This window comes from Ceratotherium simum, chromosome 24, assembly GCF_057802395.1.
Source record: "Ceratotherium simum simum isolate JZ-2026a chromosome 24, ASM5780239v1, whole genome shotgun sequence".
In the NCBI taxonomy this organism is placed as follows: domain Eukaryota; kingdom Metazoa; phylum Chordata; class Mammalia; order Perissodactyla; family Rhinocerotidae; genus Ceratotherium; species Ceratotherium simum.
In genome coordinates this window covers 6,482,799-6,507,323 of record NC_141923.1, presented here as the reverse complement: position 1 = coordinate 6,507,323, position 24,525 = coordinate 6,482,799, and the positions used below count along the sequence as shown (strand labels likewise).

At 40.8% G+C, this 24,525-nt stretch overlaps 1 protein-coding gene across 2 annotated transcripts in view; it reads left to right on the top strand.

Annotated features, from left to right (window-relative positions):
- The window catches only part of EML1 (EMAP like 1), a 167,537-nt gene that overhangs the window by 88,262 nt on the left and 54,750 nt on the right, over positions 1-24,525 (top strand). For both annotated transcript variants that reach the window (XM_014790532.2, XM_087447958.1), the window contains exons 2-3: positions 5,064-5,246; positions 20,596-20,731. In XM_014790532.2, coding sequence (XP_014646018.1) covers positions 5,064-5,246; positions 20,596-20,731 — 319 coding nt within the window. The remainder of the gene's footprint in view (positions 1-5,063; positions 5,247-20,595; positions 20,732-24,525) is intronic.

The window sequence follows — 24,525 nt, the reverse complement described above, 5'->3', positions numbered from 1 at the left end:
TAAACAATAATATTGACAACAATGAACCGTGATAGTACTAAACTACCATTTGTATTGAGCATCTCGTTGCCATCATTATATTAGATGTTTCATATGCACTAACGTTCATCCTCACAAGAACTTCAGAACGCAGGTAGCATTATTCCTGGAGTGGTCAAGCCATTTGCCAAGGTCACACAGCTGATAAGCGACTGACCCAGGAATTGAACCCTGCCTGATGTGAATCCCAACGTGCTCTTTCTGAAGCCCCAGGACCCAGAGAGTCCAATACAGATAACACTGATGATCAGCCTTTCCAAGGACTAGTTTTCTGAACCATGACAAAATGCCACGAGGCTGGAATTTGTAGCCCCAGGTCTGAGACATCTGCATTAAGGGCCTCACACCGCTGTGGGTTTGGTTCTCCCTCAGATTAAATCTTGTTTGCCCCTTTGCCCCTGGCGACAGTTTGTGCACCATGATCACTATCTGCGCAATAGTTATCGGATACTGAGATAAAGGGACGCTCTACCTGTCTGTGTGTAATAGATCCCCAGGCCTGCCTAAGGAAGTGAGCAGGTGCCCAGCCCCAGCCAGTAGCTCTAGTTCACACAGGGGTTTTAAAAACCCAAGAGGTAAAAATATAGAGAATATTGTCTTTTTCAAATCTCCCCCTAACACCACAAAGTGCAGTGGTGCTTGACAAGAATGTGAAAAATTTGAAAAAAAGATAAAGCAGCTCTATTGTGAAAACTGTTTTAATGACCTCCATAGATCAATTTTAGAGGTACAGGAACAAAAATTACTTTCAAATAAATAACTCATTAAGGTTTTATTTGTGCTAGATTCCCAATCTAACGAGGTTTTCCTTTGCTGGAATTCAAATGAACTCTCCCATCTTGCGCTGTTGAATCCTGTAAAATGTTCGGAGGTTGGGACTGGTTTGTGTTGGTTAAACCAAGCTTTCGGTTTTGTTTTTCATTATGCTAATCAGTTTTTTCCCAGCTGTGTTGCAGTGTAAAGTCATCTACACAACACTGGCCTTTTCTGTGCACGAGAAGGTTGAGAACTTCAGACAGCTCACTCTGTTGACAAGAAGCCTCCCAGTCTGTTCTTGAGAGTAATGACCTGCAGGGGCAGAAGTAAGACGATCCGTTGCGGGTCAAAGCGATGATTCTGGCAGGCTTTGAAGAGCACGAGGGTTATGTTGTGGGGGAAACTTCAGCAAATCTCATAAATGGAGGTCCTCTTCAGCAGATTGGACATTTCAGTTCTTAATCACTTGGATTTGAAGGCAGATACTGGGGTGGTTTGGATTTGTTTGGGGGGAGAGGGTTGGTAAAATATTAAAATTAGACTTTTGTCTATGTAAATTTGGCACTATAATTAAAATAGAGTTTGATTTATGTAGTTTTTAAAAAGCCCTCTATAGAGCAAAGTGAGACCACAGTGATGCTATTTTGCATCATAAATTTCTGGAATGCAGGACAGGCCTGTCTTGTCTTACTTGGTATGTTGTTATATGATATTGATTTGAAAATGCAAAGTTGGACGATAGAGGCTAACTTATGACTCTTCAGTACTAAAGGCAACGTGTAGACCTTATCTCTCTTGAACTCAAAAAGTTATCTTATTTTTTATGTTAACATTCAACAAAAGTGACTTTTTTGGGACAATTCTATGTATTTTAACATAGTAGAGATTCATCTAACTACTACCACCATCAGGATATAGAACATTTCCATCACCCCCCAAAACTCCTTTGTGCTATGCCCCTACCCCAACCCTTGGCAACCACTGATCAACTCTCCTTCACTATAGTTTTGTCTTTTGAAGAATGTCATATAAATAGAATCATACAGTGTGTAACCTTTTGAGACTAGCTTCCCTCACTCGGCATAATGCCCTTGAGAACCATCCTAATTGTCGCATGTATCAGTAGTTCATTCCTTTTTATTACTGAGTAGTATTCCATTGTATGGATATACCGCAGTTTATCCATTCACCAGTTGAAGCACATTTGAGTTGTTTCCAGTTTTTACCGAGTGTGAACAGAGCCACTAGAAACATTGGTGTACAGGTTTTTGTATGAATGTGAGTGTTCATTTCTCTTAGAGTAAGTACTTAGGGATTGCGAGATCACATGCTAAGTATATGTTTACCTTTGTAAGAAATTGCTAGACAAAAAATTGCTGTTTTCCAGAGTGGCCATACCATTTTATGTGCATTGTATCAGCATAGTAGGAGAGTTTCATTTGCTCCATATTCTCACAGCACTTGGTTTTGTCAATATTTTGTACTTTAACCATTCTCATAGATGTGTGGTGATACCTCATTGTGGTTTTAATCTGCATTTCCCCAATGGCTTAACGGTTTTAGATGTATGTGAGTGTTGATAAGTTCTCTGGGTTCTCAGATATTTAATATCTGTTATTCTCTCTCAGAAGTGCTATAGACAGATTTGAAAAATATTTCTGTGTATGAAGCAATTATCTGTTACTTAGAAAGTTGACAGAGCCTGAATTTAGGGGCAAGACAGAATTATATCCACTAAGTAGAAGTTACAAGATAGTAGATTTGAATTTCAAAAGCCACAATTATCTGAATATTCCTTATGCTTTCATATTTCCATGAGCTTAACAATTTTCCAGTGCTCTTCATTATTTTCTGAGGGTCTGAGTTTTCATCTTATGTAATTTCCCTGTACCCTGAAGAACTTCCTTTGGCATTTCTTTAATATAGATCTGCTGGCGATGAATTCTTTCAGTTTTCGTTTATCTGAAAATGCCTTTATTTTGCCTTCATTCTTGGAGGATATTTTTCCTGGCTATAGAATTCTGGATTGAATTTTTTTCATTCGGTACTTTAAAGATGGTACTTCTGGTCTCCATGGTTTATGACAAGAAGTCAGCTGTTAATCAGATTGTTGTTCCCCTGTATATAATATGTCGTTTTTCTCTTGCTGCTTTCAATATGCGTACTTTTTCTTTTGGTTTTCAACAGACAGGTTATGATATACCTTGAGGTGGGCTTCCTTGTGTTTATTCTGCTTGGTGTTTGTTTAGCATTTTGTAATTTTACATTTCTGTCCTTCGTTGAATGTGGGATATTTGGGGCCATTATTTTTCGTTTCTGCCCCATTCTCTCTCTCCGTATATTCCAATTAAGTGTATGTTGGACTGTTTGAGATCCTCTAACAAGTCCCCAAGGCTCTGTTGTTTTCTCTTTCAGTTTTTTTCTCTGTGTTTTTCGCTTTGGATCCTTCCTATTGATCTATCTTCAGGTTTGCTTAGTGTTTCCTTTGTCATTTCCATTCAGCTGTGAAGTCCATTCAATGAATTCTTTATTTCAGAAATTGTATTTTTCAATTCTAGAATTTCCATTTGGTTTTTTGTTTCTGTTTCTCTGCCACTACTTCCCACTTCTCTGAAATTTTCATTCATTGAAAATAAACTTTTTATACCTGTAGAGGATAGTCATAATCTGTTTTAAATCCTTATCTGTTAGTTCCAATGTTTTGTTCATTTTGGAATTGAACTCAACTTATTGTCTTGTCTCTTGAGAATGTGTTCCATTGCTTAATTCTTAGTGTGTTCTTAGTAATTTTGAACTGTATCCTGGACATCGTGAGTATTAAGTTGTGGAGATTCTGTGTTCTGTTATTTTTCTCTGATGTGTGTTATTTCCTTTGTCTCTGTGGATATTTTTCTTGGCTGGGCTTGACCTGCAAAGTCTGTTCTGTGCATGTGTGATTCACAGTCAGACACATGAACAGGCAGAGTTTGCGGATCCCCTCTCTGGCCTTTTCCGTTCTGGGATTTCCTCACTCTCTTCGTTGTTCACAGTTTTCAGACTTCACTTTTTGGTTTTCTAAGAACAAAAAGACTTCGGGGTTTTCCACCTGTGCCCTCACCCCCATTGTGTGCGGCACTTACCCTTGGGCTAAAAGCTGTGAAAAAGGAAATTTACTTGTATAGTTTCCCATCTGCCCTCCTCAAAGTGAGTGTGAACTCTCCACCAGAGTCCACAAGCCAGCGTCCACTCTCCAGTACCTTCGGGTAGTTGTTTTTGTATAATTTCCAGGCTTGATAATCGCTTTCTGCAGGGGGGTGCTGTCTGAGAGGGGTCTGTCATACCCGAAAGCAGAAGCAACTCCATGATGCTTACATTTTAGTTGGGAGATGAAGACAATAAACAAACAAAAATATCATTATAGTTCATAATAATGCCATGAAAGAAATAAATAAGATTGATGTGATCAACAGTGACAACTTTAGGTAAGGTTGTTAGGAAGGTTCTCTGAAGAGCCCCCATTGAGTTGAGACCTAAAGAATAGAAGAATTTGGTCATGCAAAAATCTGGTTGAGAAATGTTTCAACCAAAGGCAACAGCAGATATAAAAGCCCTAAGATAGGAGAGAGAGGCCACTGTAGCTGAATCATGGTAAGTGAAGGGAAGAATGATATAAAATGAGGTTGGAGAGGCCAAGAAGCCCATGAAGGGCCTGGTAGACCTTGATAAGGAATTGGGATTAAGGATTCTATACAAGGAACTATGATTACCATGGCTGTAAGGGTATGCTTACTAAAATATTTGCCCACTTATGTTGCTTTGTCAGAGTAGCCAATCCTTAGAAGTCTTGACTGGTGGATGGTGCGGCCTTGTGATTTTCTGACCTACCTGTCTGTCAGTATTGTTGGAACAAAAGCCAGAAGACCATGATGCGGTGCATTTCTATCATGTGTAGGAAGTCAAAGTAGATAAAGTCTAATATCCCCTCTACCTCTGAGGTTCTCTGACATCATGGAAAAGAAAATAAGTTGGCCTGGGCCTTGAAAAATATAGTGGCAATTAAAACCACAGTTTAAAAAGAAATGAAAAGCACAAACAGAGAGAATGAAAAGACTATGGTAGAATGAAGCACTGTAGTCTGACGTAGCAAATGGTTTCACGTGATTTCTGCAGAGAGCAGTCATCTTTGGTTTTTAAATGTTATTATGTTATAGCAATGTGCCAATATATGTGTATGGGTCTGATCTCTCTGGGGGGAGTTTGGACTCACTTGTTCCCTTCCTTTGGTTTAGATGACAGCGCTTCCGCGGCCAGTAGCATGGAGGTAACAGACCGCATCGCCTCCCTGGAGCAGCGAGTCCAAATGCAAGAAGACGACATCCAGCTGCTCAAATCGGCTCTGGCCGACGTGGTCCGGCGGCTGAACATTACGGAGGAGCAGCAGGCCGTGCTTAACAGGAAAGGACCTACCAAAGGTAGGCCTTGTAGACACCCGGGAACAGCCGTAGAACAGTCTCATTGGAGATTCTTGCCCTGGCAGATACCTTGCGCTCTTGCATATTGACAGAGAACCAAAACATAGAGTAACAATGAAGCAGTGTTAGCATTGTCCAAATCATCACACAGAGAGGGACAGTACTTTGTGGCTGGACGTTGGTGAACTGTATCGCCCAGCGGTGTACGTTTGTAGGTGGTCAGTAAGTGCTTGTTGAGTCAAGGAAGGAACGTCCACAAGGGACTGGGGAACAATTGTTTATCAAGACTCGGGGATAGAGTTAACCTGCAAAAAAATTCACAATTCTTTGGGTGCCTTTTGGAGGCCGTTACACCTAAAAACTTTTGATAACTCTCATCTCTGTCTCTGTGCTCAGCTTATACTGTCATTCATTTCGGCACAGCAGACAGTTAGTTAGTCATATGCCGCATGCGGAGCTCTGACGGAGGGCTGGGGGCCCAGCGAGGACAGGCGCCTCCCTGAGGAGCTCAGAACTCTGAGGTTTATCACTGATTTTCCCCACTTCTAGTTCGTAAGCTCCTCCTGGGCAAAGCCTCCTGTTTCTTTTGAGTCTCCTTCTCTGCTATCCATGAGAACGTAGCCTACTACAGAATTCCAAATCTAGTGGATTTCTGGCAAATTTAAATCATCATTTCGTTTCCATATGGCGCCTGGAAACAAAACATAAAAAAGCAGTATTTGTGTTTTAAGTAACTTTGTAGTGACCCTCTTCTTAAAATTTTGGAAAAACAGCGCCTCGTAAAAGCTTCTATCCTGCTGGTTAGTACCCTGATGTCTACTCTCCACCCACGGGCATTGCTCATCTTTTGCTGGAATCGCTTTTCCTCGTGGCTAACTCTAGAAAACGGAATTCATCTTGGCTGTAACATTCCTTTGGTTAGAACATTTTGAGATTGTGGCGTGTAAATGTCCCTTTAAAATTAACTTTTTTTTTTTTTTACTTAGATTTAACAAATTATTTCACAGTTACCATATTTTCCTTGGAGTCAGGAGAGGGTACTGTCTGATGTTGCATATGTTCGTTTTTTCTGAAGTACTTGGCTGCATTTTCACACATCTGTGGAAAGAAATCTATTTCTTGTGCTTCAGGGTAATTATCACCAGCTCTGTGTGAGATATACATGCTGGGCGACGTCTACATGTTGGTTAATCTTTTTAAGTAATCTTTTTCTCCTTTTAAGTTACAAAGCGATTAGAGTATTTTAAATAGAAACCACGTTATTTTATGTATTCTTGACCTACTCAGCTTTCCAAAAATAATTCTGATGACTACCGTACCCTAAAGGGTACATTTGAAGTAGTTGCTTTATATAAAACCTCAGACTTCTAAAACGTCTTTATTTTTAGAAAATTAGAGGAAAAAATAATATAAAAGTCTTGCCCAGGAGTTTTCTTTTCTTCATTAAGAGTAAAGTTTGATTTTTATAAAACTTTTAAGAGAAATAATTTTTTTCATAGTTATATCTGATGTTTCTTTATAATATTCTTTTCATAAGTGATAATAAATCAAAATGTAATAGCCAGAAGGTCACACCAAGAAATAGAAAAATAGTCCTAGGAAGTCAGTGAGTGGGGTGGCGCCTCCCGAATGAAGTGGGCGTGGTTTTCTCTGCTTCCTACGCAAGTTACTTGGAGGAGCAGAGAAGCAGAGGAGGAGAGCGACTCCATCAGGTGGTCTGGGTTGCCGCTTCTCTTTCAAAGAGTGCTGTGTTGGTACGGCATGTGTACCTCTATCTGGATGGCTGGCACGTGGTAGCCGTGGTTTGGTTGGGGGATCTTGTAGACAAGATGGATTTTAGGCAAATCTCCTCTGGTTTATAAAAGCCCACATTATTATTATTATCACTTTACAATATTTTGGCTTGCTGTCCTAATACAGACGTGAAGTAGACTGGACACATGGCATTCTAATTGTTAAATATTAACTGATTTTTTTTTTCCCCAAGGTTAGGGCTCAGTGTTTTGAGTTTTGGGTGCACCTCATTGTGCTGTTTGCCCAACGACAGGGATGGCTGTGCCGCAGAGAAACAGGACACCTTGGAAGGCAGTGAGCATTCAAAGTGCTCCGTGTGGTTCAGCGCAAAGCAGGTGCCTGGAAGCACCGTGTCTGTGCCAGAACCTTCTAATCGTTAGCCTGCGGGGTCCGCTCACTGGGCTCAGTGTGGCCTCCAAGGCCATGGGTAATAATCCTAATTCCTTTCCACAACAGGACTTAGCTTGTTTGAAGAAAGTTATCGTGACCTCTAAGCTTTGACTTACTTAATCATTCTTCGTTTGACTTAACTCTTATAACGATGAGAACTGCACTCTAATGAGAATAATGCACTAACAGATCAAGTTCAACGCTTCCTGAGACGAGGGAAAGATTGTGGGCAGTCCCATAGAATGCTGAGCCCGTGGACTTGGAGTTTATGTAGGGGGAACTCTGTCTCAGACTCTGCTATTTTGGTAGTATTTTTCTGTCCCCAGGGTTGGCCTTTTATACTAATTATCTTACTCTTCTTAACCCAGTGATACTGCCCTGGGTCTTAGGATCTATTCAGTCTCTACCCAAGCTCCCCAAACTTTGCTATTCTCCTTTTCCTTTGCCTAGGAATTTTTTCAAATATTAAGAATTGGCTGCCGTGTCATGCATCTTAACCGTAGAGAACCTCGGCCTGCCAATTTGCTTTGTTCGTGTTGAATTTACTTAGATGGGAAGATTTGGGGTGTTTTGATTATACTGAGCGTGGGTTACCATATAGTAGAGAAGAGAGAATCAAACAGTTTATGGAGGCACGTGTTCTTAAAATTCTTGCTGATATTAAAGTTTTTTCAGTGTCCTGGTTGGAGAGGGGGCAATACTCACTGCTAACAGAGTGCAGTGAACAGAACCTCTTATATATTGCTATTGTGAGTGTAAATACAGAAAAATGCCTGATGAGTAAAGGCGTTCGTTGCAGCATGACGTACAATGGAGAAAAATTGGGTGGGAAACAATAGAGGCAAAGCAAGCAATAGGGGTGTGGCCAGAACACTGTGGCACCTCCTGTGGTTGATGCTGTGTCATCTTTAAAAATGTTGGTGGTGTTGGTAACAACAGGGAAAGTGTTTATGCATGACGTTAAGAGTAACAGAATATAAAACTGTATACACTGTATAATTTCACCTAAATAGACAGAATCTATGCCAAGAAGACTGGAAAGAAGTATACCAAGACTTATCATTGGTTTCTTTTTTTTCTGAGTGGCAGGATTATGATTTTTTTTTTCTTTTTTATACTTTTAGTTGGTTTCTAAATGTTATTTGGTGTGTATTCCTTAATAAGCAGAAGAAATTTATGTTTTAAAAATGACTCCTTTCGGGGGCTGGCCCAGTGGCATAGTGGTTAAGTTTACGTGCTCTGCTTCAGCGGCCCAGGGTTTGCACGTATGGGTCCCAGCGCGGACCTACGCGCCACTTATCAAGCCATGCTGTGGCAGCGTCCCACATACAAAATAGAGGAAGATGGGCACCGTGTTACCTCGGGGACAGTCTTCCTCAGCAAAAAAAAAATAAAAATGACTCCTTTCTTCCCACAGAATCTGATCTGCTCTGCACTGAGATCAACAGCAGGGCTCAGAGCAAATGTCCGGAGGCTGGAGTTTGCTCACGTGTGTTCTCTAGAAGACAGGAGTCATGGTGTGGAGTTAAATTCATACTAGATCCATTGTATACACGCACAGCTCATTTCCATTTCAGTGCTAGGGAGTGTTGTAGGATTTTAATGTCAAATGAAGGTGAAAAGATAGTAATTGTCCCGTGTATCTGGGATTGTCTGCTTGTTATGCATTAACCAGCAGGTAGTTCCTATTTCTCATTTTAAATCTTTCTTGTGTGTTCAGACTGTAATTCAGCAGCTTGCCTTTTGGAAAACTTTAATATACCTTTTGCAAACTTTTTTATTGGTTATATTAATAGCCTCATTAGTTAACAGATCAGAGAATTACTAAATATAACCAAAAACCGTCTGGTGGAGATGCTGATAAGCAAGTAGGTTCTGCTGTCCGGGGATATTGAAACCTAGCCTCAGAACTTAGCCTCTGCAACCACTGTTGAAAGCAGATTATGGATCATCTTTAAGGAGCCTCTGCTATGTTAACACTTAACCCCAATATTCAAAATAATACTTGTAGCTACCATTGATTGATTGCCTAGGTGCTGGACTTTGCAAGAGATATTTTGAATATATTAGTTCATCTCACCTCTCCACAGTTCTTTGAGGGAGGTATTATTATGCCCATTTTACACATGAGAAGCAGTCTCTAGGAGATTAAATAATTTTCCCCAGGTTACACAGCTAGTTAGGGGGAATCTGGGACTGGACCGCAAGGCCTGGCTGGACATGTGTCCTTTCTGCCATCCGTGTTGCTTTGCTGTGCATGCTTCTGAGCAATATTATTTAAATTAGCATTCAAATCAAACCAAATATTTAAAAATGAATAACCATATGACTTGAAATGAGAGTTCCTTTCTCAAGGTTTAATTTGATTTGCAAAGTATCCCAAATACAATAGATCATATTCAGCACATAATTGTGTGAAATATTATGGTCCCTTCATAAATTTTATTAGATAGGTGCAACTAAAATTAAAAATTTTTAGGCTCTTTGTAGTGAATGAAATTAGTGAATAATTAACTCAGTTCTTTATCCTGGTTAGCCAAAATTAGAGAGCAGTTTTTTTCCTCTCTCTCGTCTCTTGTGCTTTCTCATTATCTTTTGCCTTACAAATTGGTTAATTACAGAAAATAACTTTTGCTTTCTTTTAGACAGAACACACCATAGTTTCTTCCATTTTTCTCATTAATTGTCATCCCCGGTTTAGATAGGCGTTCTTTAGTGATTTATAGAAAAAGTTTAGTAGATATATTCAGTTTTTTAAAGACTAAGAAAGATTTTTTTTAAACTTTGCATTATGAAAATGTTCAAATGTATATAGAAGTAGAAAGAAAAATACCTTATATTTTTCACTTGGCTTCATTATTTATCAACATGTGGTCAGTTTGTTTTATTTGTTATCTCCCTACCCCAGACTTCCCCTCACCCCATTGGCATTATTTTAAGGCACATCCAAGATATTGTATCATTTTATTTATAAATATGTCAGTATGTGTTTCTAAGATATAAGAACTCTCTTTTTAAAAATCCGCAATACCATTATCATACTTAAAAATTAGTAATTCCTTGATATCAAGTCAGCATTCAGATTTTCCCAGTTGTTTAATAAATGACTTTTTTATAGCAGCTTTATTCACATAACATAAAGTGGAGTTATAATTCACAAGATAAAATTCAGTCTTTTAAAGTGTACAATTCATTGGTTTTTACTATGTTCACAAAGTTGTGCAGCCATCCCCGCTAATTTTAGAACATTTTCATCACCCGAAAAGGTACCTGCATACCGATTAGCAGTCATTTCTTACTGCTCCCTCCCTTTGTAGCAACCATCCATCTACAGTCTCTATGGATTTGTGTCTTCTGGACATTTCCTATAAATGGAATCATGCACTGTGTGGTCTTCTGCCCCTGTCTTCTCTCACTAAGCATAATGTCTTCAAGGTTCATCCATGTCACAGCGTGTACAATGCTTCATTCCGTTTTATGGCTGAATGGTAGTTTATTGTGTGGATATGCATTAACGTATTCTTTATCTGTTCATCAGTTGATGGACATTTGGGTTGTTAATAAATGACTTTTCACAATCAGTTCATTAATGTCTTTTTTGCCCATATATTTCCATTGTATTGAATTTTCAGTGTTACAAAATTCTTACACTACTAAACCCGTGCCTAAGAATTCAAATAAATAAACATGGTACCATGGGCAGCCTCATCTACCTGTTAAACAATATTTTAAACCTTGATTCATGTGCATTTTGATCATTTCAAAATCTTTTTCAAATGATATAATAAGAGTTAGGATTTTAAATCTGTGATAGGTCTTCAGATTTCTGGCACAGTAAAAAGGTAACATAAAAAGGTAACTTGTCTACACGGTGTTCCGTAGCTTGTTACTTTCACTGCAGTGTGTAGAGATCTTCCTCATCCCTTTTACAGCTGCGTAGTATTCCATGTGAGGATGTGCCATGGTTTATTCAACCAGTCCCTATGGTTGTCTTTTGTTTTACAAATAACGCCACACTGATTGGCCTTGTGCATATGGCATTTTGTATTTTTGCCAGTATATCTTTAGGATAGATTTCTGGAAGTAGGGTTGCTGGCTCAAGGAGAATTACATCTGTAATTTTGCTAGGTATTGGTGATAGGAGTCTTCCCCAGCACTTAAGTAATGATCAACTTTGTCTTACAATTTAGCAAAAACAGGTTGTCTTCTCCAATTCCAAATACAGACATCTTTTAAATTTTGAAGTAGATAATTAGGAATTCTAAGTTCATAATGGTCAGATATGCTTAAATCAAACTTTGGATTTCTTTTTTTTTTTTTTTTTTTTTTGTGGGGAAGATCAGCCCTGAGCTAACATCCATGCTAATCCTCCTCTTTTTGCTGAGGAAGACCGGCTCTGAGCTAACATCTATTGCCAATCCTCCTCCTTTTTTTTTTCCCCAAAGCCCCAGTAGATAGTTGTATGTCATAGTTGCACATCCTTCTAGTTGCTGTATGTGGGACACGGCCTCAGCATGGCCGGAGAAGTGGCGTGTTGGTGCGCACTCGGATCCGAACCCAGGCCCCCAGTAGCAGAGCGTGTGCACTTAACTGCTAAGCCACGGGGCCGGCCCAAACTTTGGATTTCTATACATAATCACATACACAGTCATGTTTTTCATAATTAAATTTGTTTTGAAACCTTACAGGAAGTTCTACTTACCAAATATTGCACATTGAGTTATTAATATGATGTAAATTAAAAGAGTTTCTTGATCTTTAGATTATAACTTAATATCAATATCGTAATAATAAGCATTAATGGCTTTGACTAGCTATACTTGAATTTCTATATTTACATCAATTGTAGTTTTGAAAATATATTGTCATGGATAGTACTTGTTAAAGTCTGGGTATTCCAATCCTACCACTTAGAAAGATGAAAAAAAATTTCATTTCAGACTTAATTGTGAATGTTTTAGACCTGAGATTCTGAATACCTTTGTCAGAGCCAGAGGTTTTCGGTTACCACACTGCAGAGTCATTTTGCAGGGAGTTTAACTCAAGGTAGTTTATAGGAACCTTATATGCAATAGTGTGCACAGTAACAGGAAGCTGCCAGCCATAAATGCTGCACATGTGACTGGATCTTTACCTTCCCCACCAAGGCCTGTCCACTTCAGCCTCGTGGCTCGGCGCCCTTCACTTCCAGTGGGTTGGCAGGTCCAAGAGAATTTACTCAGAGTAGCAAAGTCACATAGGAACTCGATGTTCCTTTTCAGAACACTTCTCACATGAATTAGGACCATAGATATCAAAGTGGGAAGAGACATCCTTAAAACATTTATAAAGTAAAGCCTCTACTTTATGAATTAGGAAAATGGTGTCGGGGGTCTTGCGTGCGGTCGCACTGCCAGTCAGGGACACACTAGGTCTGGCACCAGATCCCCTCCCAGACCTGAGCTCCTTCCCCTACGCTCTCCTGCCCCCCTCACTTTGCCTGGGCACACAAAAACCACTGTTGACGGGATGAGAACCATCTGGGGTCTTCTGCCCCTCCCTGTGTGTGCAGGATGCAGCTGTGGGCACTTGGTAGATCTGCCTCAGGCACCTTTGCTCATAACTGGAACGCTGCATTTAATTCTTCTCACGTGGCACTCAGGACACTAGATTGCAACCTGATGTCCAAGACAGAGCATTTCATCATCTGTTGTAACCACGGGATCACAGCTGCCACTTCTTGTATGCCTGCTGTATGCAGGCACCGTGCTAGCGACTTTCCACGCCTCATTCCTGATCCTCACAGCAGCCCTGCAAGGTGGGCACCCCAATCCTTACTTTACAGAGAAGCCGAGGCTTGGGAAGCTAAGTGACTTCTCCGAGGCTGTGTAATTAAGCCGAGTTGAGAGTGGTCCGGTCCTCTCTGACTAAGACTCTGCCCTTTATTCCTCTGCTGCTCTGTCTCCTTTGAGATGTGGGATTCCAACCAGACTAATATCCCTCCAATGAATGCGTTCCAACACACCTCATTTATCACTCACTCTCCTTTTATTTGAGAAATTCTCCTTTGGGTGCTATACGTCTATGTTTTGCCTCTAGGAACAATTAAAATGTTATTAAAAAACAAAACAAAACCCTTCTATGAACAAGAAGAATGTCTCATATCTTCGCGTCATCTGGAAGCTAGAGATTCATTTATCTTCGCACCTGATGAGGAGGAATTGTGCTTGAACCTTCCCTGGTGCTGTTTCTCTTCTGCAGTTTGAAAGATGGCTTGTCTGAAAGCGACTCATTATGGCCGCTCTCGTGTGCTGCCGACCTCAGGATCCAGGCTGGGACTTGTTCAGATTGGACATTAGGACGTATTTTTTTCTCCCAAAACTTTCCTTTAAGGCAGCAACCTTTCTTCCTTGAGTGGCTAATCACGTTTAGATATGGAAACATGAAAGAAACTTGATGTGATGTCATATAAAATAGGTATTTATTAAGCACATTAATGGCTGTGATGCTATTTAAGAAGTCAGTGGTGACAAAAATCTGGGGATATAATAAAGATAGGAATGTAGCAGTAATGGGATCTTGCCAAAGTAGGGATCTTTCCAGCTTCTTTTTCACTCCAGGAGTGGTCACCATGCCTCTTCCCTCTTCCTCCTCCTCCTCTCTCCCCATCCTCCATTTTTCTTTCATGATTTCTCATCACAACTTTAATAATTCTAATTGCTTTTGATGCTACTGTATTACAGTTTAATATATAACATTTACTATACCCTCTGAGAAAGCCTGCTGCATGCAATTGATGTTCTTTTCATGGGCTTTTAAAATCTCATTTCCTCTTTTGGGAGAAGGACAATACTAGATTATTATGAGATGGAATTTTGAAATTATGACTCAAGAAAAAATTAAAAGCTTAGTAGTGACTCAGAAATGACAACATAATGCCTTCTCTTTGAAGCGGGGTTTTTGTTATTGAAATGCAATGCAGTCTGATGAACAAATACATGTTGACTCCTTCTGTGTGTAGGCGTCGTGGCGGGTGCCACCTTCAAGGAGCCGCCTGTTGATGGAGTAGACAGGTGAATACACAGATGGTTGCGATGCAGTGTTCTGAGTGTGATGACGGCGGCAAAGGCAGGGACTGTGGGAGCACAGAAAAGGCTCCCCCAACCTGGTTTGGTGGTCGTGTATGTGTGTGGGAGGCAGGGTCTTGGACCAGGTGCCACATATCTTCCGTTGGCTTCTCCAGATCCTTCCTTTACCCTCCTGCAGCCGGCTCTTTGCCCTGGAGGCTGACCTGAATGGACTACACCAACAGGTCCCTTGCCTTCTCCCTCCAAGTCAGGTTTGAGCAGTGGGGAGCAACAGCAGGAGATTGGAAGGAGGGAGGAGAGTGAGGTCAGAGAGCTGACTCCCTTGACTCCTTCACATGGGGTCCCTTGGGTTGGCCGTGTCCCTCCACTGAATGTCGCTGCTGCTCCTGAAGCAGGTCCTCTACCCTTAGGGTCAGGTAGCTGCTGCCTCCTCTCGGCCCCTTGAGCCCAGGAGTGGTGATGGCTGTGCCGCCATCAGCCCACGAGAGGGGGCAGTACTCCTGGCCACCTAACTCTGGAGCTGGGCATGGAATCCATTCCACTCAAAGCACGTGGACAGGGTGTGGAGAGAGATCTAGATGATACCCCCCAAGCGCAGATGTCTACCACCCACTCTCACTGGGAAAGTAGACTAGCGCACCTGAATCAACAGCATATGATCAAGTGCTAAATTGTGAGGAGCAAACTGGTGTGTAAGAGAAGGTCAGAGCCAGGGGCAACCAGGGAGGGCTGGAATAATGAGGGGAAGAGAGTGGCGTGAACCAGCGGTTCCCAAAGTGTGGCCCCTGGAGCAGCGGCAGCATTACCCGAGAACTTGTTAGAAATGCCGGTTCTCAGGCTCCGCCCCAGAACTACTGAATCAGAAACTCTGGGGGCGGGCCAGGGATCTGTATTTTAACTCACCCTCCAGGTGATTCTGCTGCGCCCAGCTCTGAAAGCCTGACAGCAACAAAGCTAAGGAGGCGGGAATGAGGCGGGGTTTTTTTGTTTGTTTGTGTCATGGGCACTGAAGAGTCTGGGTCCACAGTGGGAAAAATACAGCTGGATGGAGAGAATGAGACCAGGTCACTGACGGTTACCCAAGAACACAATTAGAACTGGCAAAGTGGCGGGGAGGCGCAGCGGCCTGGGGGTCAGGAGCCTTGTCCTCTCCCGTCCCTTCTCTGGGCCTGGGTGTGAGGTGGGAGCCCAGCCAGACGTGTCGCGGCCCGATTGGATGACATCGTGCGTTTCAAGTTGTTTCCGCTCCACCTGACACCAGGCCCTCGGTAGCTGCTAGCATTTCAGCGGTTCCATTTTACGTTGGTCCTGGCGCCCCTGAACAGGGTGTAGCAGTGGAGATGGTGGGTGAGGGCCCTGAGGACAAGAGGTGGGAAGGAGATTAGCATGGACAGGGCCGACAGAAGGCAAGGGAGAGCGACCCTCGGTTCTAGGAGCTGTGCTGGGGGCGCGACTGGATAGGCAATACAGAAGGAAGAACAGACACTCCGCAAGCTAATGTACATACTGTGCTCATTTCCTGGAGGTGCCGTAGCAAATTACCACAGACTTCGTGGCTCAAAACAACAGAAATGTACTCTCTTGCAGTTCTGGAGGCCGGAAGCCTGAAATCAATATCACTGAGCTGAAATCAAGGTGTTGGCAGAGTTGGTTCCTCCTACAGGCTTTGAGGGACAGACTGCTCCATCCCTGTCTCCTGGCTTCTGCTAGCCGCGGGCCATCTTTGGTGCTCCCTGGCTTGTAGATGCATCACTCCAAACTCCATCTTCACTGGCGTTCCCCTTGTGTATCCTCACATGGGCTTCTTATAAGGACACCGTCATTGAATTTAGGGCTGCCCTAATCCACTCTGACCTCATTTTAACTAATTACATATGCAAAGACCCTATTCCAAATAAGGTCACGTTCTGAGGTTCTGGGTGGGCATGAATTTTGGGGGCACACTACTTAACCCAGTACATGTATTAAAAAAAAAAACTTGGGGCCGGCCCCATGGTGTAGCGGTTAATTGCTCGAGCTCTGGTGCTGGCGGCCGGGGTTTAGATCCCAGATGCGCACTGATGCACCGCTTGTCAGGCCATGCTGTGGCGGCGTCCCACATAAAGTAGAGGAAGATGAGCACGGATGTTAGCCCAGGGCCAGTCTTCCTCAGCAAAAAGAGGAGGATTGGCATCCGATGTTAGCTCAGGGCTAGTCTTCCTCACCAAAAAAAAAAGAATCTTGGTTTTGGAGCCGTGGTATTTCCACTGAGGAATGTTAGCTCCCAGCGCTGAGTAGGCCCATGCTTGGAGCAGATGCCCAGAAAATGAGGAAAGGAAGACCTTGGAAAGAGTGGAGAGTGTTGTGCTCTGGCTGGAGGGGGCTGACTGTGGCTTTTCCACTTTCTTCCACATTGAAAAAAGAAGGAAGCCTGGCCCTCTGCTGTAGGGACTGAAAAGTTTCAGTGTATGAAAAATTTGGCATTCTATGCAGTTTTGTCATTGGTAATGTTTTTAAGAGCCTAAACTGAGGCAGATTTAATTCTGTGATAAACAAAATAAATTAAATTTGGCTAGCATTTTAAAATAATCTTTTAATTTTAAAATAGTTTTAGATTTACAGGAAAGTTGCAAGGATAGTACAGATAGTTCCCAGACACCCTGCACTTAGTTTCCCCTGCTATTAAAGTACATTAGTATGGCACATTTGTCACAACTAATGCACCAGTATTGACACGTCATTATTGATTAAAGGCATACTTTATTCAGATTTCCTTAGTTTATCCCTAATGTCCTTTTTTTTGTTCCAGGAGCCCATCCAGAATTATATTTAGTCATCATGTCTCCTGAGGCTCCACTAGACTGACAGTTTCTCAGATTTTCTTTGTTTTTGGTGACCTTGACAGTTTTGAGGAGTGCTGGTTAGGTAATTCATTGACTGTCCTTCAGTTTGGGTTTGTCTGATGTTTTTCTCGTGGTCAGACTCGGGTTGTGGGCTTTAGGGAGGAAGACCGTAGAGGTGAGGTGCTGTCTCATCACATCCTACCAACAGCACATACTGTCAACATGACCTGTCACCATTGGTGTTGACCTTGACACCTGGCTGAGGCAGAGGTGTCAGGCTCCTCCACTGTAAGGTGACTCCCCGCCTTCCATACTGTGCTGTTGAGAAGGCGATCACTGTGTGCAGCCCACACTTAAGGAGTGGAGAATTATGCTCCACCTCCTCAAGGAGGAGGTATCTACATAAATTATTTGGAATTCTTCTGCATGGGAGATTTATCTCTTCTCTCCCATTTAGTTATTCACCAGTCGTTTATTTATATCAGTATGGACTCATGGATGTTTATTTTATACTTTGGGCTATGATCCAGTGCCGCGTTATTTTGTTGCTCAAATTGTCCGGCTTTGGCCATTGGGGGCTCTTTCAGTTGGCTCCTGTGTTCCTTTGGCTTGTCCCCATAAATGTAGGGTTTTTGGACTTTGTTGTTGTTTGAGCCCTTCTTTACTTTCTTACACTACAAGATGCTCCAGACTCATCTTGTATATTCCCTGCCCCAGTCCTAGAATCTGCCATTTCTCCAAGTAGCCCTGGTTCGTTTGGTTGTAGAATGGTGTTAGAATCCAAGTTTTGGGCACTGGATGTCATTGCTTTAGGCTCTCTCAGCAGACAGAGGTAGGAATATATGTGTTTATACTAACCTGTGTATACTTTTTTTTTCTTTTTTTCTTTTTTTTTGGTGAGGAAGATTGGCCCTGAGCTAACCGCTGTGCCCATCTTGCTCCATTTTTTGTATGTGGGACGCTGCCACAGCATAGCTTGATGAGCAGTCAAACCTGCGAACCCTGGGCTGTCAAAGCAGAGCGTGCAAACTTAACCACTGTGCCACTGGGCTGGCCCCTATGTATACATTTTTTTATTGTTAGTGCCGTTGAGTCAATTCCAACTCCTAGCGACCCTGTGTCCAGTAGAGCAGAACCCTGCCCAGTCGTTTTGTGCCATCCTCTCACCTTCCGGTACTATATCAAATGCTGCTGTCATAGGGTTTTCATGGCCAATTTTTTCGGAAGTGGGTGGCCAGGTCCTTCTTCCTAGTCTGTCTAGTCTGGAAGCTCCGCTGAAACCTGTCCACCATGGGTAACCCTGATGGTATTTGAAATACCAGTGGCATAGCTTTCAGCATACAGCAACATACAGCCACCACAGTATGACGACCAACAGACGGGTGGTGTGGTTCCCTGACCGGGAAATGAACCTGGGCCACGGTGGTGAGAGCGCCGAGTCTTAACCACTAGACTGCCAGGGCTGGCTTGTGTATACGTACATATCTGTAATTTTGTATGTTAGCCATATCGAGCTCAACGTGACTTCATGCTGATGTCTCCTGCTGTACTCCATACCACCTGGTTCATTCTAGCCCTCCCTCCTTGCTTGTCTGTAACCTCCTTCTCCAACAGTGAGAAACCTGGCTCCTGCCATCCTCCTCACATTTACGTAATTGTTCAGTTCTGGTATTCATGTATAGTAGTTTCAGAATTGTTAACCCATGCCCCTGTGGCAAACAACTTTACTAACTAGAATACAGTGGTTGTGTGTGGTTCCTTTTGTAGTCTTACAGTCTCTACTCTTCCAAAATTCCTTAAGTCAGCACCTCTCCTCTCCACTCCCCTCCATGAGGTTTTGTCATATATTTGTAATATAGTTCTGTTCTTTTGTCACAATCTACATTCCATCGTGGGCTTCCCCCATCTCCTAAATGATTTTTATTTGCATACGTTAAGGTTCACTCTTTGTGCTGTAAGAGTCTGTAGGTTTTGACAAATGCATAGTGTCACATATCCACCATCACAGTATCATACAGAATAGGTTTACACTCCAAAACGTCTCTTGTGTTTCACCTATTCAAACCTGCCCCCCTCCCAAAACCTCTGGGAACCACTGATCTGGTTTTTGTCACTATAGTTTACCCTTTTATAGAATGTCATATAAATGGAACCATATAGTATATAGCCTTTCAGACTGGCTCCTTTCACTCAGCAGTATGGATTTAAGAGTCATCAATGTTGTTGCATGGATTGGTTCATTCTTGTTGTCACAGAGTCATATTCCATTATGTGGATGAACCACAGTTTGTTTATCCACTCACCAATTGACGGACATCTTGGTTGCTTCCAGTGTTTCGCGATTATGAATAAAGCTGCTATAAATATCAAATGCAGGTTTTGTGTAGACATAAGTTTTCATATCAATTGGGTAAATACCTAGTGGCACACAATTACTAGATCATATGGTAAAACTATATTTAGCAACTGCCAAACTGCCTTCCGAAGTGGCTGTACCATTTTGCATTCCCACCAGCAATGAATGAGAGTGCCTATTGCTCTGCATCCTCGCCAGCAATTGGTATTTTGTCTGTTTTTTGGATTTTAGCCATCCTAATAGGTATACAGAGATATCTCATTATTGTTTTAATTTGCATTTCCCTAATGACAAAAGACATTGAGCATCTTTTCATATGCTTATTTGCCATCTGTATGTATTCTTTGGTGAGGTGTCTGTTCAGATCTTTTGCCCGTTTTTTAATTGGGCTGTTTGTTTTCTTACTGTTGAGTTTTAAGAGTTCTTTTTATATCTGTATACAAGTTGTTTATCAGATATGTGATTTGCAAATATTTTCTCCCGGTCTATGACTTGTCTTTTCATCCTCTTAACAGTATCTTTCCCAGAACAAAAGCTTTTTTAATTTTAACGAGGTCCAACCTCTCCATTTTTTCTTTCATGGATTGTGCTTTTGGTGTTGTATCTGAAAACTCGTCACCAGACCCAAGGTCACACAGATTTTCTCCTGTTGCCTTGTGGAGGTTTTATAGTTTTGCATTTTACACTTAGGTCTGTGGTCCATTCTGAGTTAATTTTTGGGTGAGGTGTGAGGTTGATGTCTAGGTTCATTGTTCCAGCATCGTTTGCTGAAAATCTCCATTGAATTGTCTTTGCACCTTTGTCAATTCCGCTAGCATTTTAAAATTGATATCCTTTTCCTCTCCACTTACCTGAAGTTCTGTAAAGAGTTATGTTGACAAAGGGTAAAGTTCTCATTTCCTTTTCTGCTTGTCTTACAGCAAGACCGCTGGTGCAGACCTTGCCTTTAAGAACCGCCGTCAACAATGGCACCGTCTTACCAAAGAAACCTAGTGGCTCCCTACCGTCCCCCTCGGGGGCCAGGAAAGAAACTGCTGTGCACGCGGCAACCAAAAGGTAGGCTCCAGGTGCCTTAAATGAACTCTAAAAGCAGCTCCATCTCAGGTTTTAAAACAAGTATTACTTTTTTGTATGACACTTTACAATTTCTCATCTGAGTTAAAGCTTGTATAAGTACAATATTTGCTGTGTTGCCGTAATGGGAACCATATAGATTTATTATTCTGCTTTGTTTAGATTTAATCATATTGTCTTTGAAATCTCGTTAGCTAAAACCACAGTGCGCCGTTTTGTACTTAAAGTTCTGTTTTGAAAAACAAATGGGAGAATAACCTGTGTAGAAATAAATATGCTGTTCTCAAGTCCGTACTTGGCACATAGCAAAATGCAGAGTGCCACACCGACCTTAAATTTTTATCTGTAAAATTTGGAAAAGCTCGTACTTTTAAGTTGTGCCTAACAGTAGACTTCTAGAAATTGAGGTTGTCTGTCAGAGCATAGTTTGCTCTTAACTTTTCAATAATTTCATAATTGTCATATTAAAATTTTATATTTTGTATACCAGGCCACTTTTTCTAAATTTTTAGGCTCTGGAAAATTAAATACTTTCTTTAAAGCCTTAAGGAAATTCTTCTGCAACACTGCCTCATGGGCTTGTTATAAGAACTTGTAGAGTTCATTAAAACACTAACTGCCTTCCGTGTGCTGGGGTGTGAATGGGCTTCTGCCTTGCGCTGGGGAGACCCAGCGAGCCTGTAAGATTTGGTGCTGGGTTGTGACTTGGAATGAAAATGTAGCGATCCCATCTTATCTTTTAAATACATAGTGTTTATACATAATGGCCTATCGTTCACCAAGGAAATTTTCATTGTGTTTCATCAGATAGAGTTTCATGTACTTATTGTTTGTGAATTTCAAGAAAATTGGTTTTGCAAGGCTTCTTAGAACTGTAAAATGAAATTCTTGGCCTCATTTTCATCCCTATGTAATACTTGTTTGAATCATTTATTTGTAATCAACATGAAATGACCTCTGGATTCTAATTGGCAGCAGTAGATATAGACTATATTTTATTCATCTAGATGTTGTAAGATTGACGAGACTGACTTTTTTTTTAAGATTTAGGTTGCCATCTGTTATGACTGCTTTCTTTCTTTTATTGTGGTAAAAACACTTAACATTAAATTTACCATCTTAATCATTTTTAACAGTTCAGTAGTGTTAAGTATATTCACATTGTTGTGCAACAGATCTCTAGAAATTTTTCATCTTATAAAACTGAAACTCTATACCCAATAAACATTAATTCCTCCCTCCAGCCCTTGGCAACCATCTTTTTCCTTTCTGTTTCTATGACTTTGACTACATTACATGCTTCATGTGAGTGGAATCATATAGTATTTGTCCTTTATGTGTGGCTCGCTTATTTTGCTTAGCATAACGTCCTCAAGTTTCATCCATATTGTAGCATGTGACAGAATTTTCTTCTTTTTTAAGGCTGCATAATATTTCATTGTATGTATATACAACATTTTCTTTATTCATCTGTTGATGGACATTTGGGTTGCTTCCACCCCTTGGCTATTGTGAATAATGCTGCAGTGAACATGGGTGTGCAAATATCTCTTCAAGATCCTGCTTTGAATTCTTTCATATATATACCCAGAAGTGGGTTTGCTGGGTCATACGGTAATTCTATTTTTAATTATTTGAGGAATCTCCATAATGTTTTCCATAATGGCTGCCCCATTTTACATTCCCACCAACAATGCACAAGGATTCCAATTTTTCCTCATCCTCACCAACACTTGTTTTCTGTCCATTTGAAAGTGGCTGTCCTAATGGGTGTGAGGTGATATCTCATTGTGGTCTTTGATTTGCATTTCTGTTATGATTGGTGATATTGAGCATCTTTTCATATGCTTGTTGGGCATTTGTATTCTTCTTTGGAGAAATGTTTGTTCAAGTTCTTTGCCTATTTTTTAATCAGGTTATTCATTTTGTTCTTGTTGAATTGTCGAAGTTCCTTGTGTGTTCTGGATATGAACTCCTTATCAGATATATGATTTGCAAATATTTTCTCCCATTCCGTATGTTGCCTTTTCACTCCTCTGATTGTTCCCTTTGATGCACAGTTTTTAAGTTTGATATAGTCCTATTTGTCTATTTTTTCTTTTGATGTCATATCCAAGAAATCATTGTCAAATTCGATATCCTGAAGCTTTTCCCCTATGTTTTCTTCTAGGAGTCTTACAGTTTTAAATCTTATGCTTAGATCTTTAATCCATGTTGAGTTAGTTTTTGTATATAGTGTAAGGTTAGGGTTCAACTTCATTCTTTTGCCTGTGGATATTTAGTTTTCTTTACACCATTTGTTGAAAAGACTATCTTTTCCCCATTGTGTAGTCTTGGCACCCTTGTCAAAAATCATTTGGCTGTATATGCAAAGGTTTATTTCTGGGCTCTCTAGTCTGTTCCGTTGGTCTGTATATTATCTGCCTTTCACACCATCTTGAATACTGTTACTTTGTAGTATGTTTTGAAATCAGTAAGTGTGAGGCCTCCAACTTTGTTCTTTTTCAAGGTTGTTTTGGCTATTTGGGATCCCTTGAGATTCCTTATGAATTTTAGGATGGTTTTTTCTATTTCTGCAAAAAATGCCATTGGTATTTTGATAGGGATTGCATTGAATCTATAGATCACCTTCGGTAGTATAGACATTTTAACAATATTAAATCTTCCAATCTGTGAACATGGGATGTGTTTCCATTTATTTATGTCGTCTTTGATTTCTTTTAGCAATGTTTTGTAGTTTTTTGTGTATAGGTCTTTCACCTCCTTGGTTAAGTTTATTCCTAAGTATTTTATCTTTTCTGATGCTATAGCAAATGGGATTGTTTTCTTAATTTAATTTTTGGATTAGTCATTGTTAGTGTATAGAAATGCAACTGATTTTTGTGTGTTGGTTTTTGTATCTTGCAACTTTGCTGAAATTGTTTATTAGTTTTAAGTTTTCTGTGTGTGGAATCTTTCGGGTTTTCTATGTATAAGATCATGTCATCTGCAAACAGATAATTTTACTTCTTCCTTTCCAGTTTGGATGCCTTTTATTTCTTTTTCTTGTCTAATTGCTCTGACTAGGACTTCCAGTACTATGTTAAATAGAAGTAGTGAAATGGGCATCCTTGCCTTGTTCCTGAGCTTAGAAGAAAAGCTTTTAGTCTTTCACCATTGAATATGATGTTAGCTGTGGGCTTTTCATATATGGCTTTTATTATGTTAAGGTAGTTTCCTTCTATTTCTAATTTGTTGAGTGTTTTTAACATGACAGGGTGTTGAATTTTGACAAGTGCTTTTTCTGCTTTGGTTGAGATGATCATGTGGTATCTGTCCTTCATTCTGTTAATATGGTGTATTACACTGATTGATTTTCATATGTTGAATCATCCTTGCATTCCAGGTGTGAATCCCACTTCGTCATGATGTATAATTCTTTTAATGTACTGTTGAATTCAGTTTGGTAGTATTTTGTTGAGGATTTTTGTATCAGTGTTCGTCAAGGATATTGGTCTGTAGTTTTTCTTGTTATCTTTTTGTCTGGTTTTGGTATCAGAGAAATGCTGGTCTCATAGAATGAATTGGAAGTATTCCCCCACCCCCTTCAATTCTTTGGAAGAGTTTGAAGAGGATTGGTATTAATTCCTCTTTAAATGTTTGGTAGAATTTTCCAGTGATGCCATCTAGTCCTGGGCTTTTCTTTGTTGGGAGATTTTTGATTACTACTTCAATTTCCTTCCAGCTATAGATCTGTTCAGAGTTTTTCTTTATGATTCAGTCTTGGTAGGTTCTAT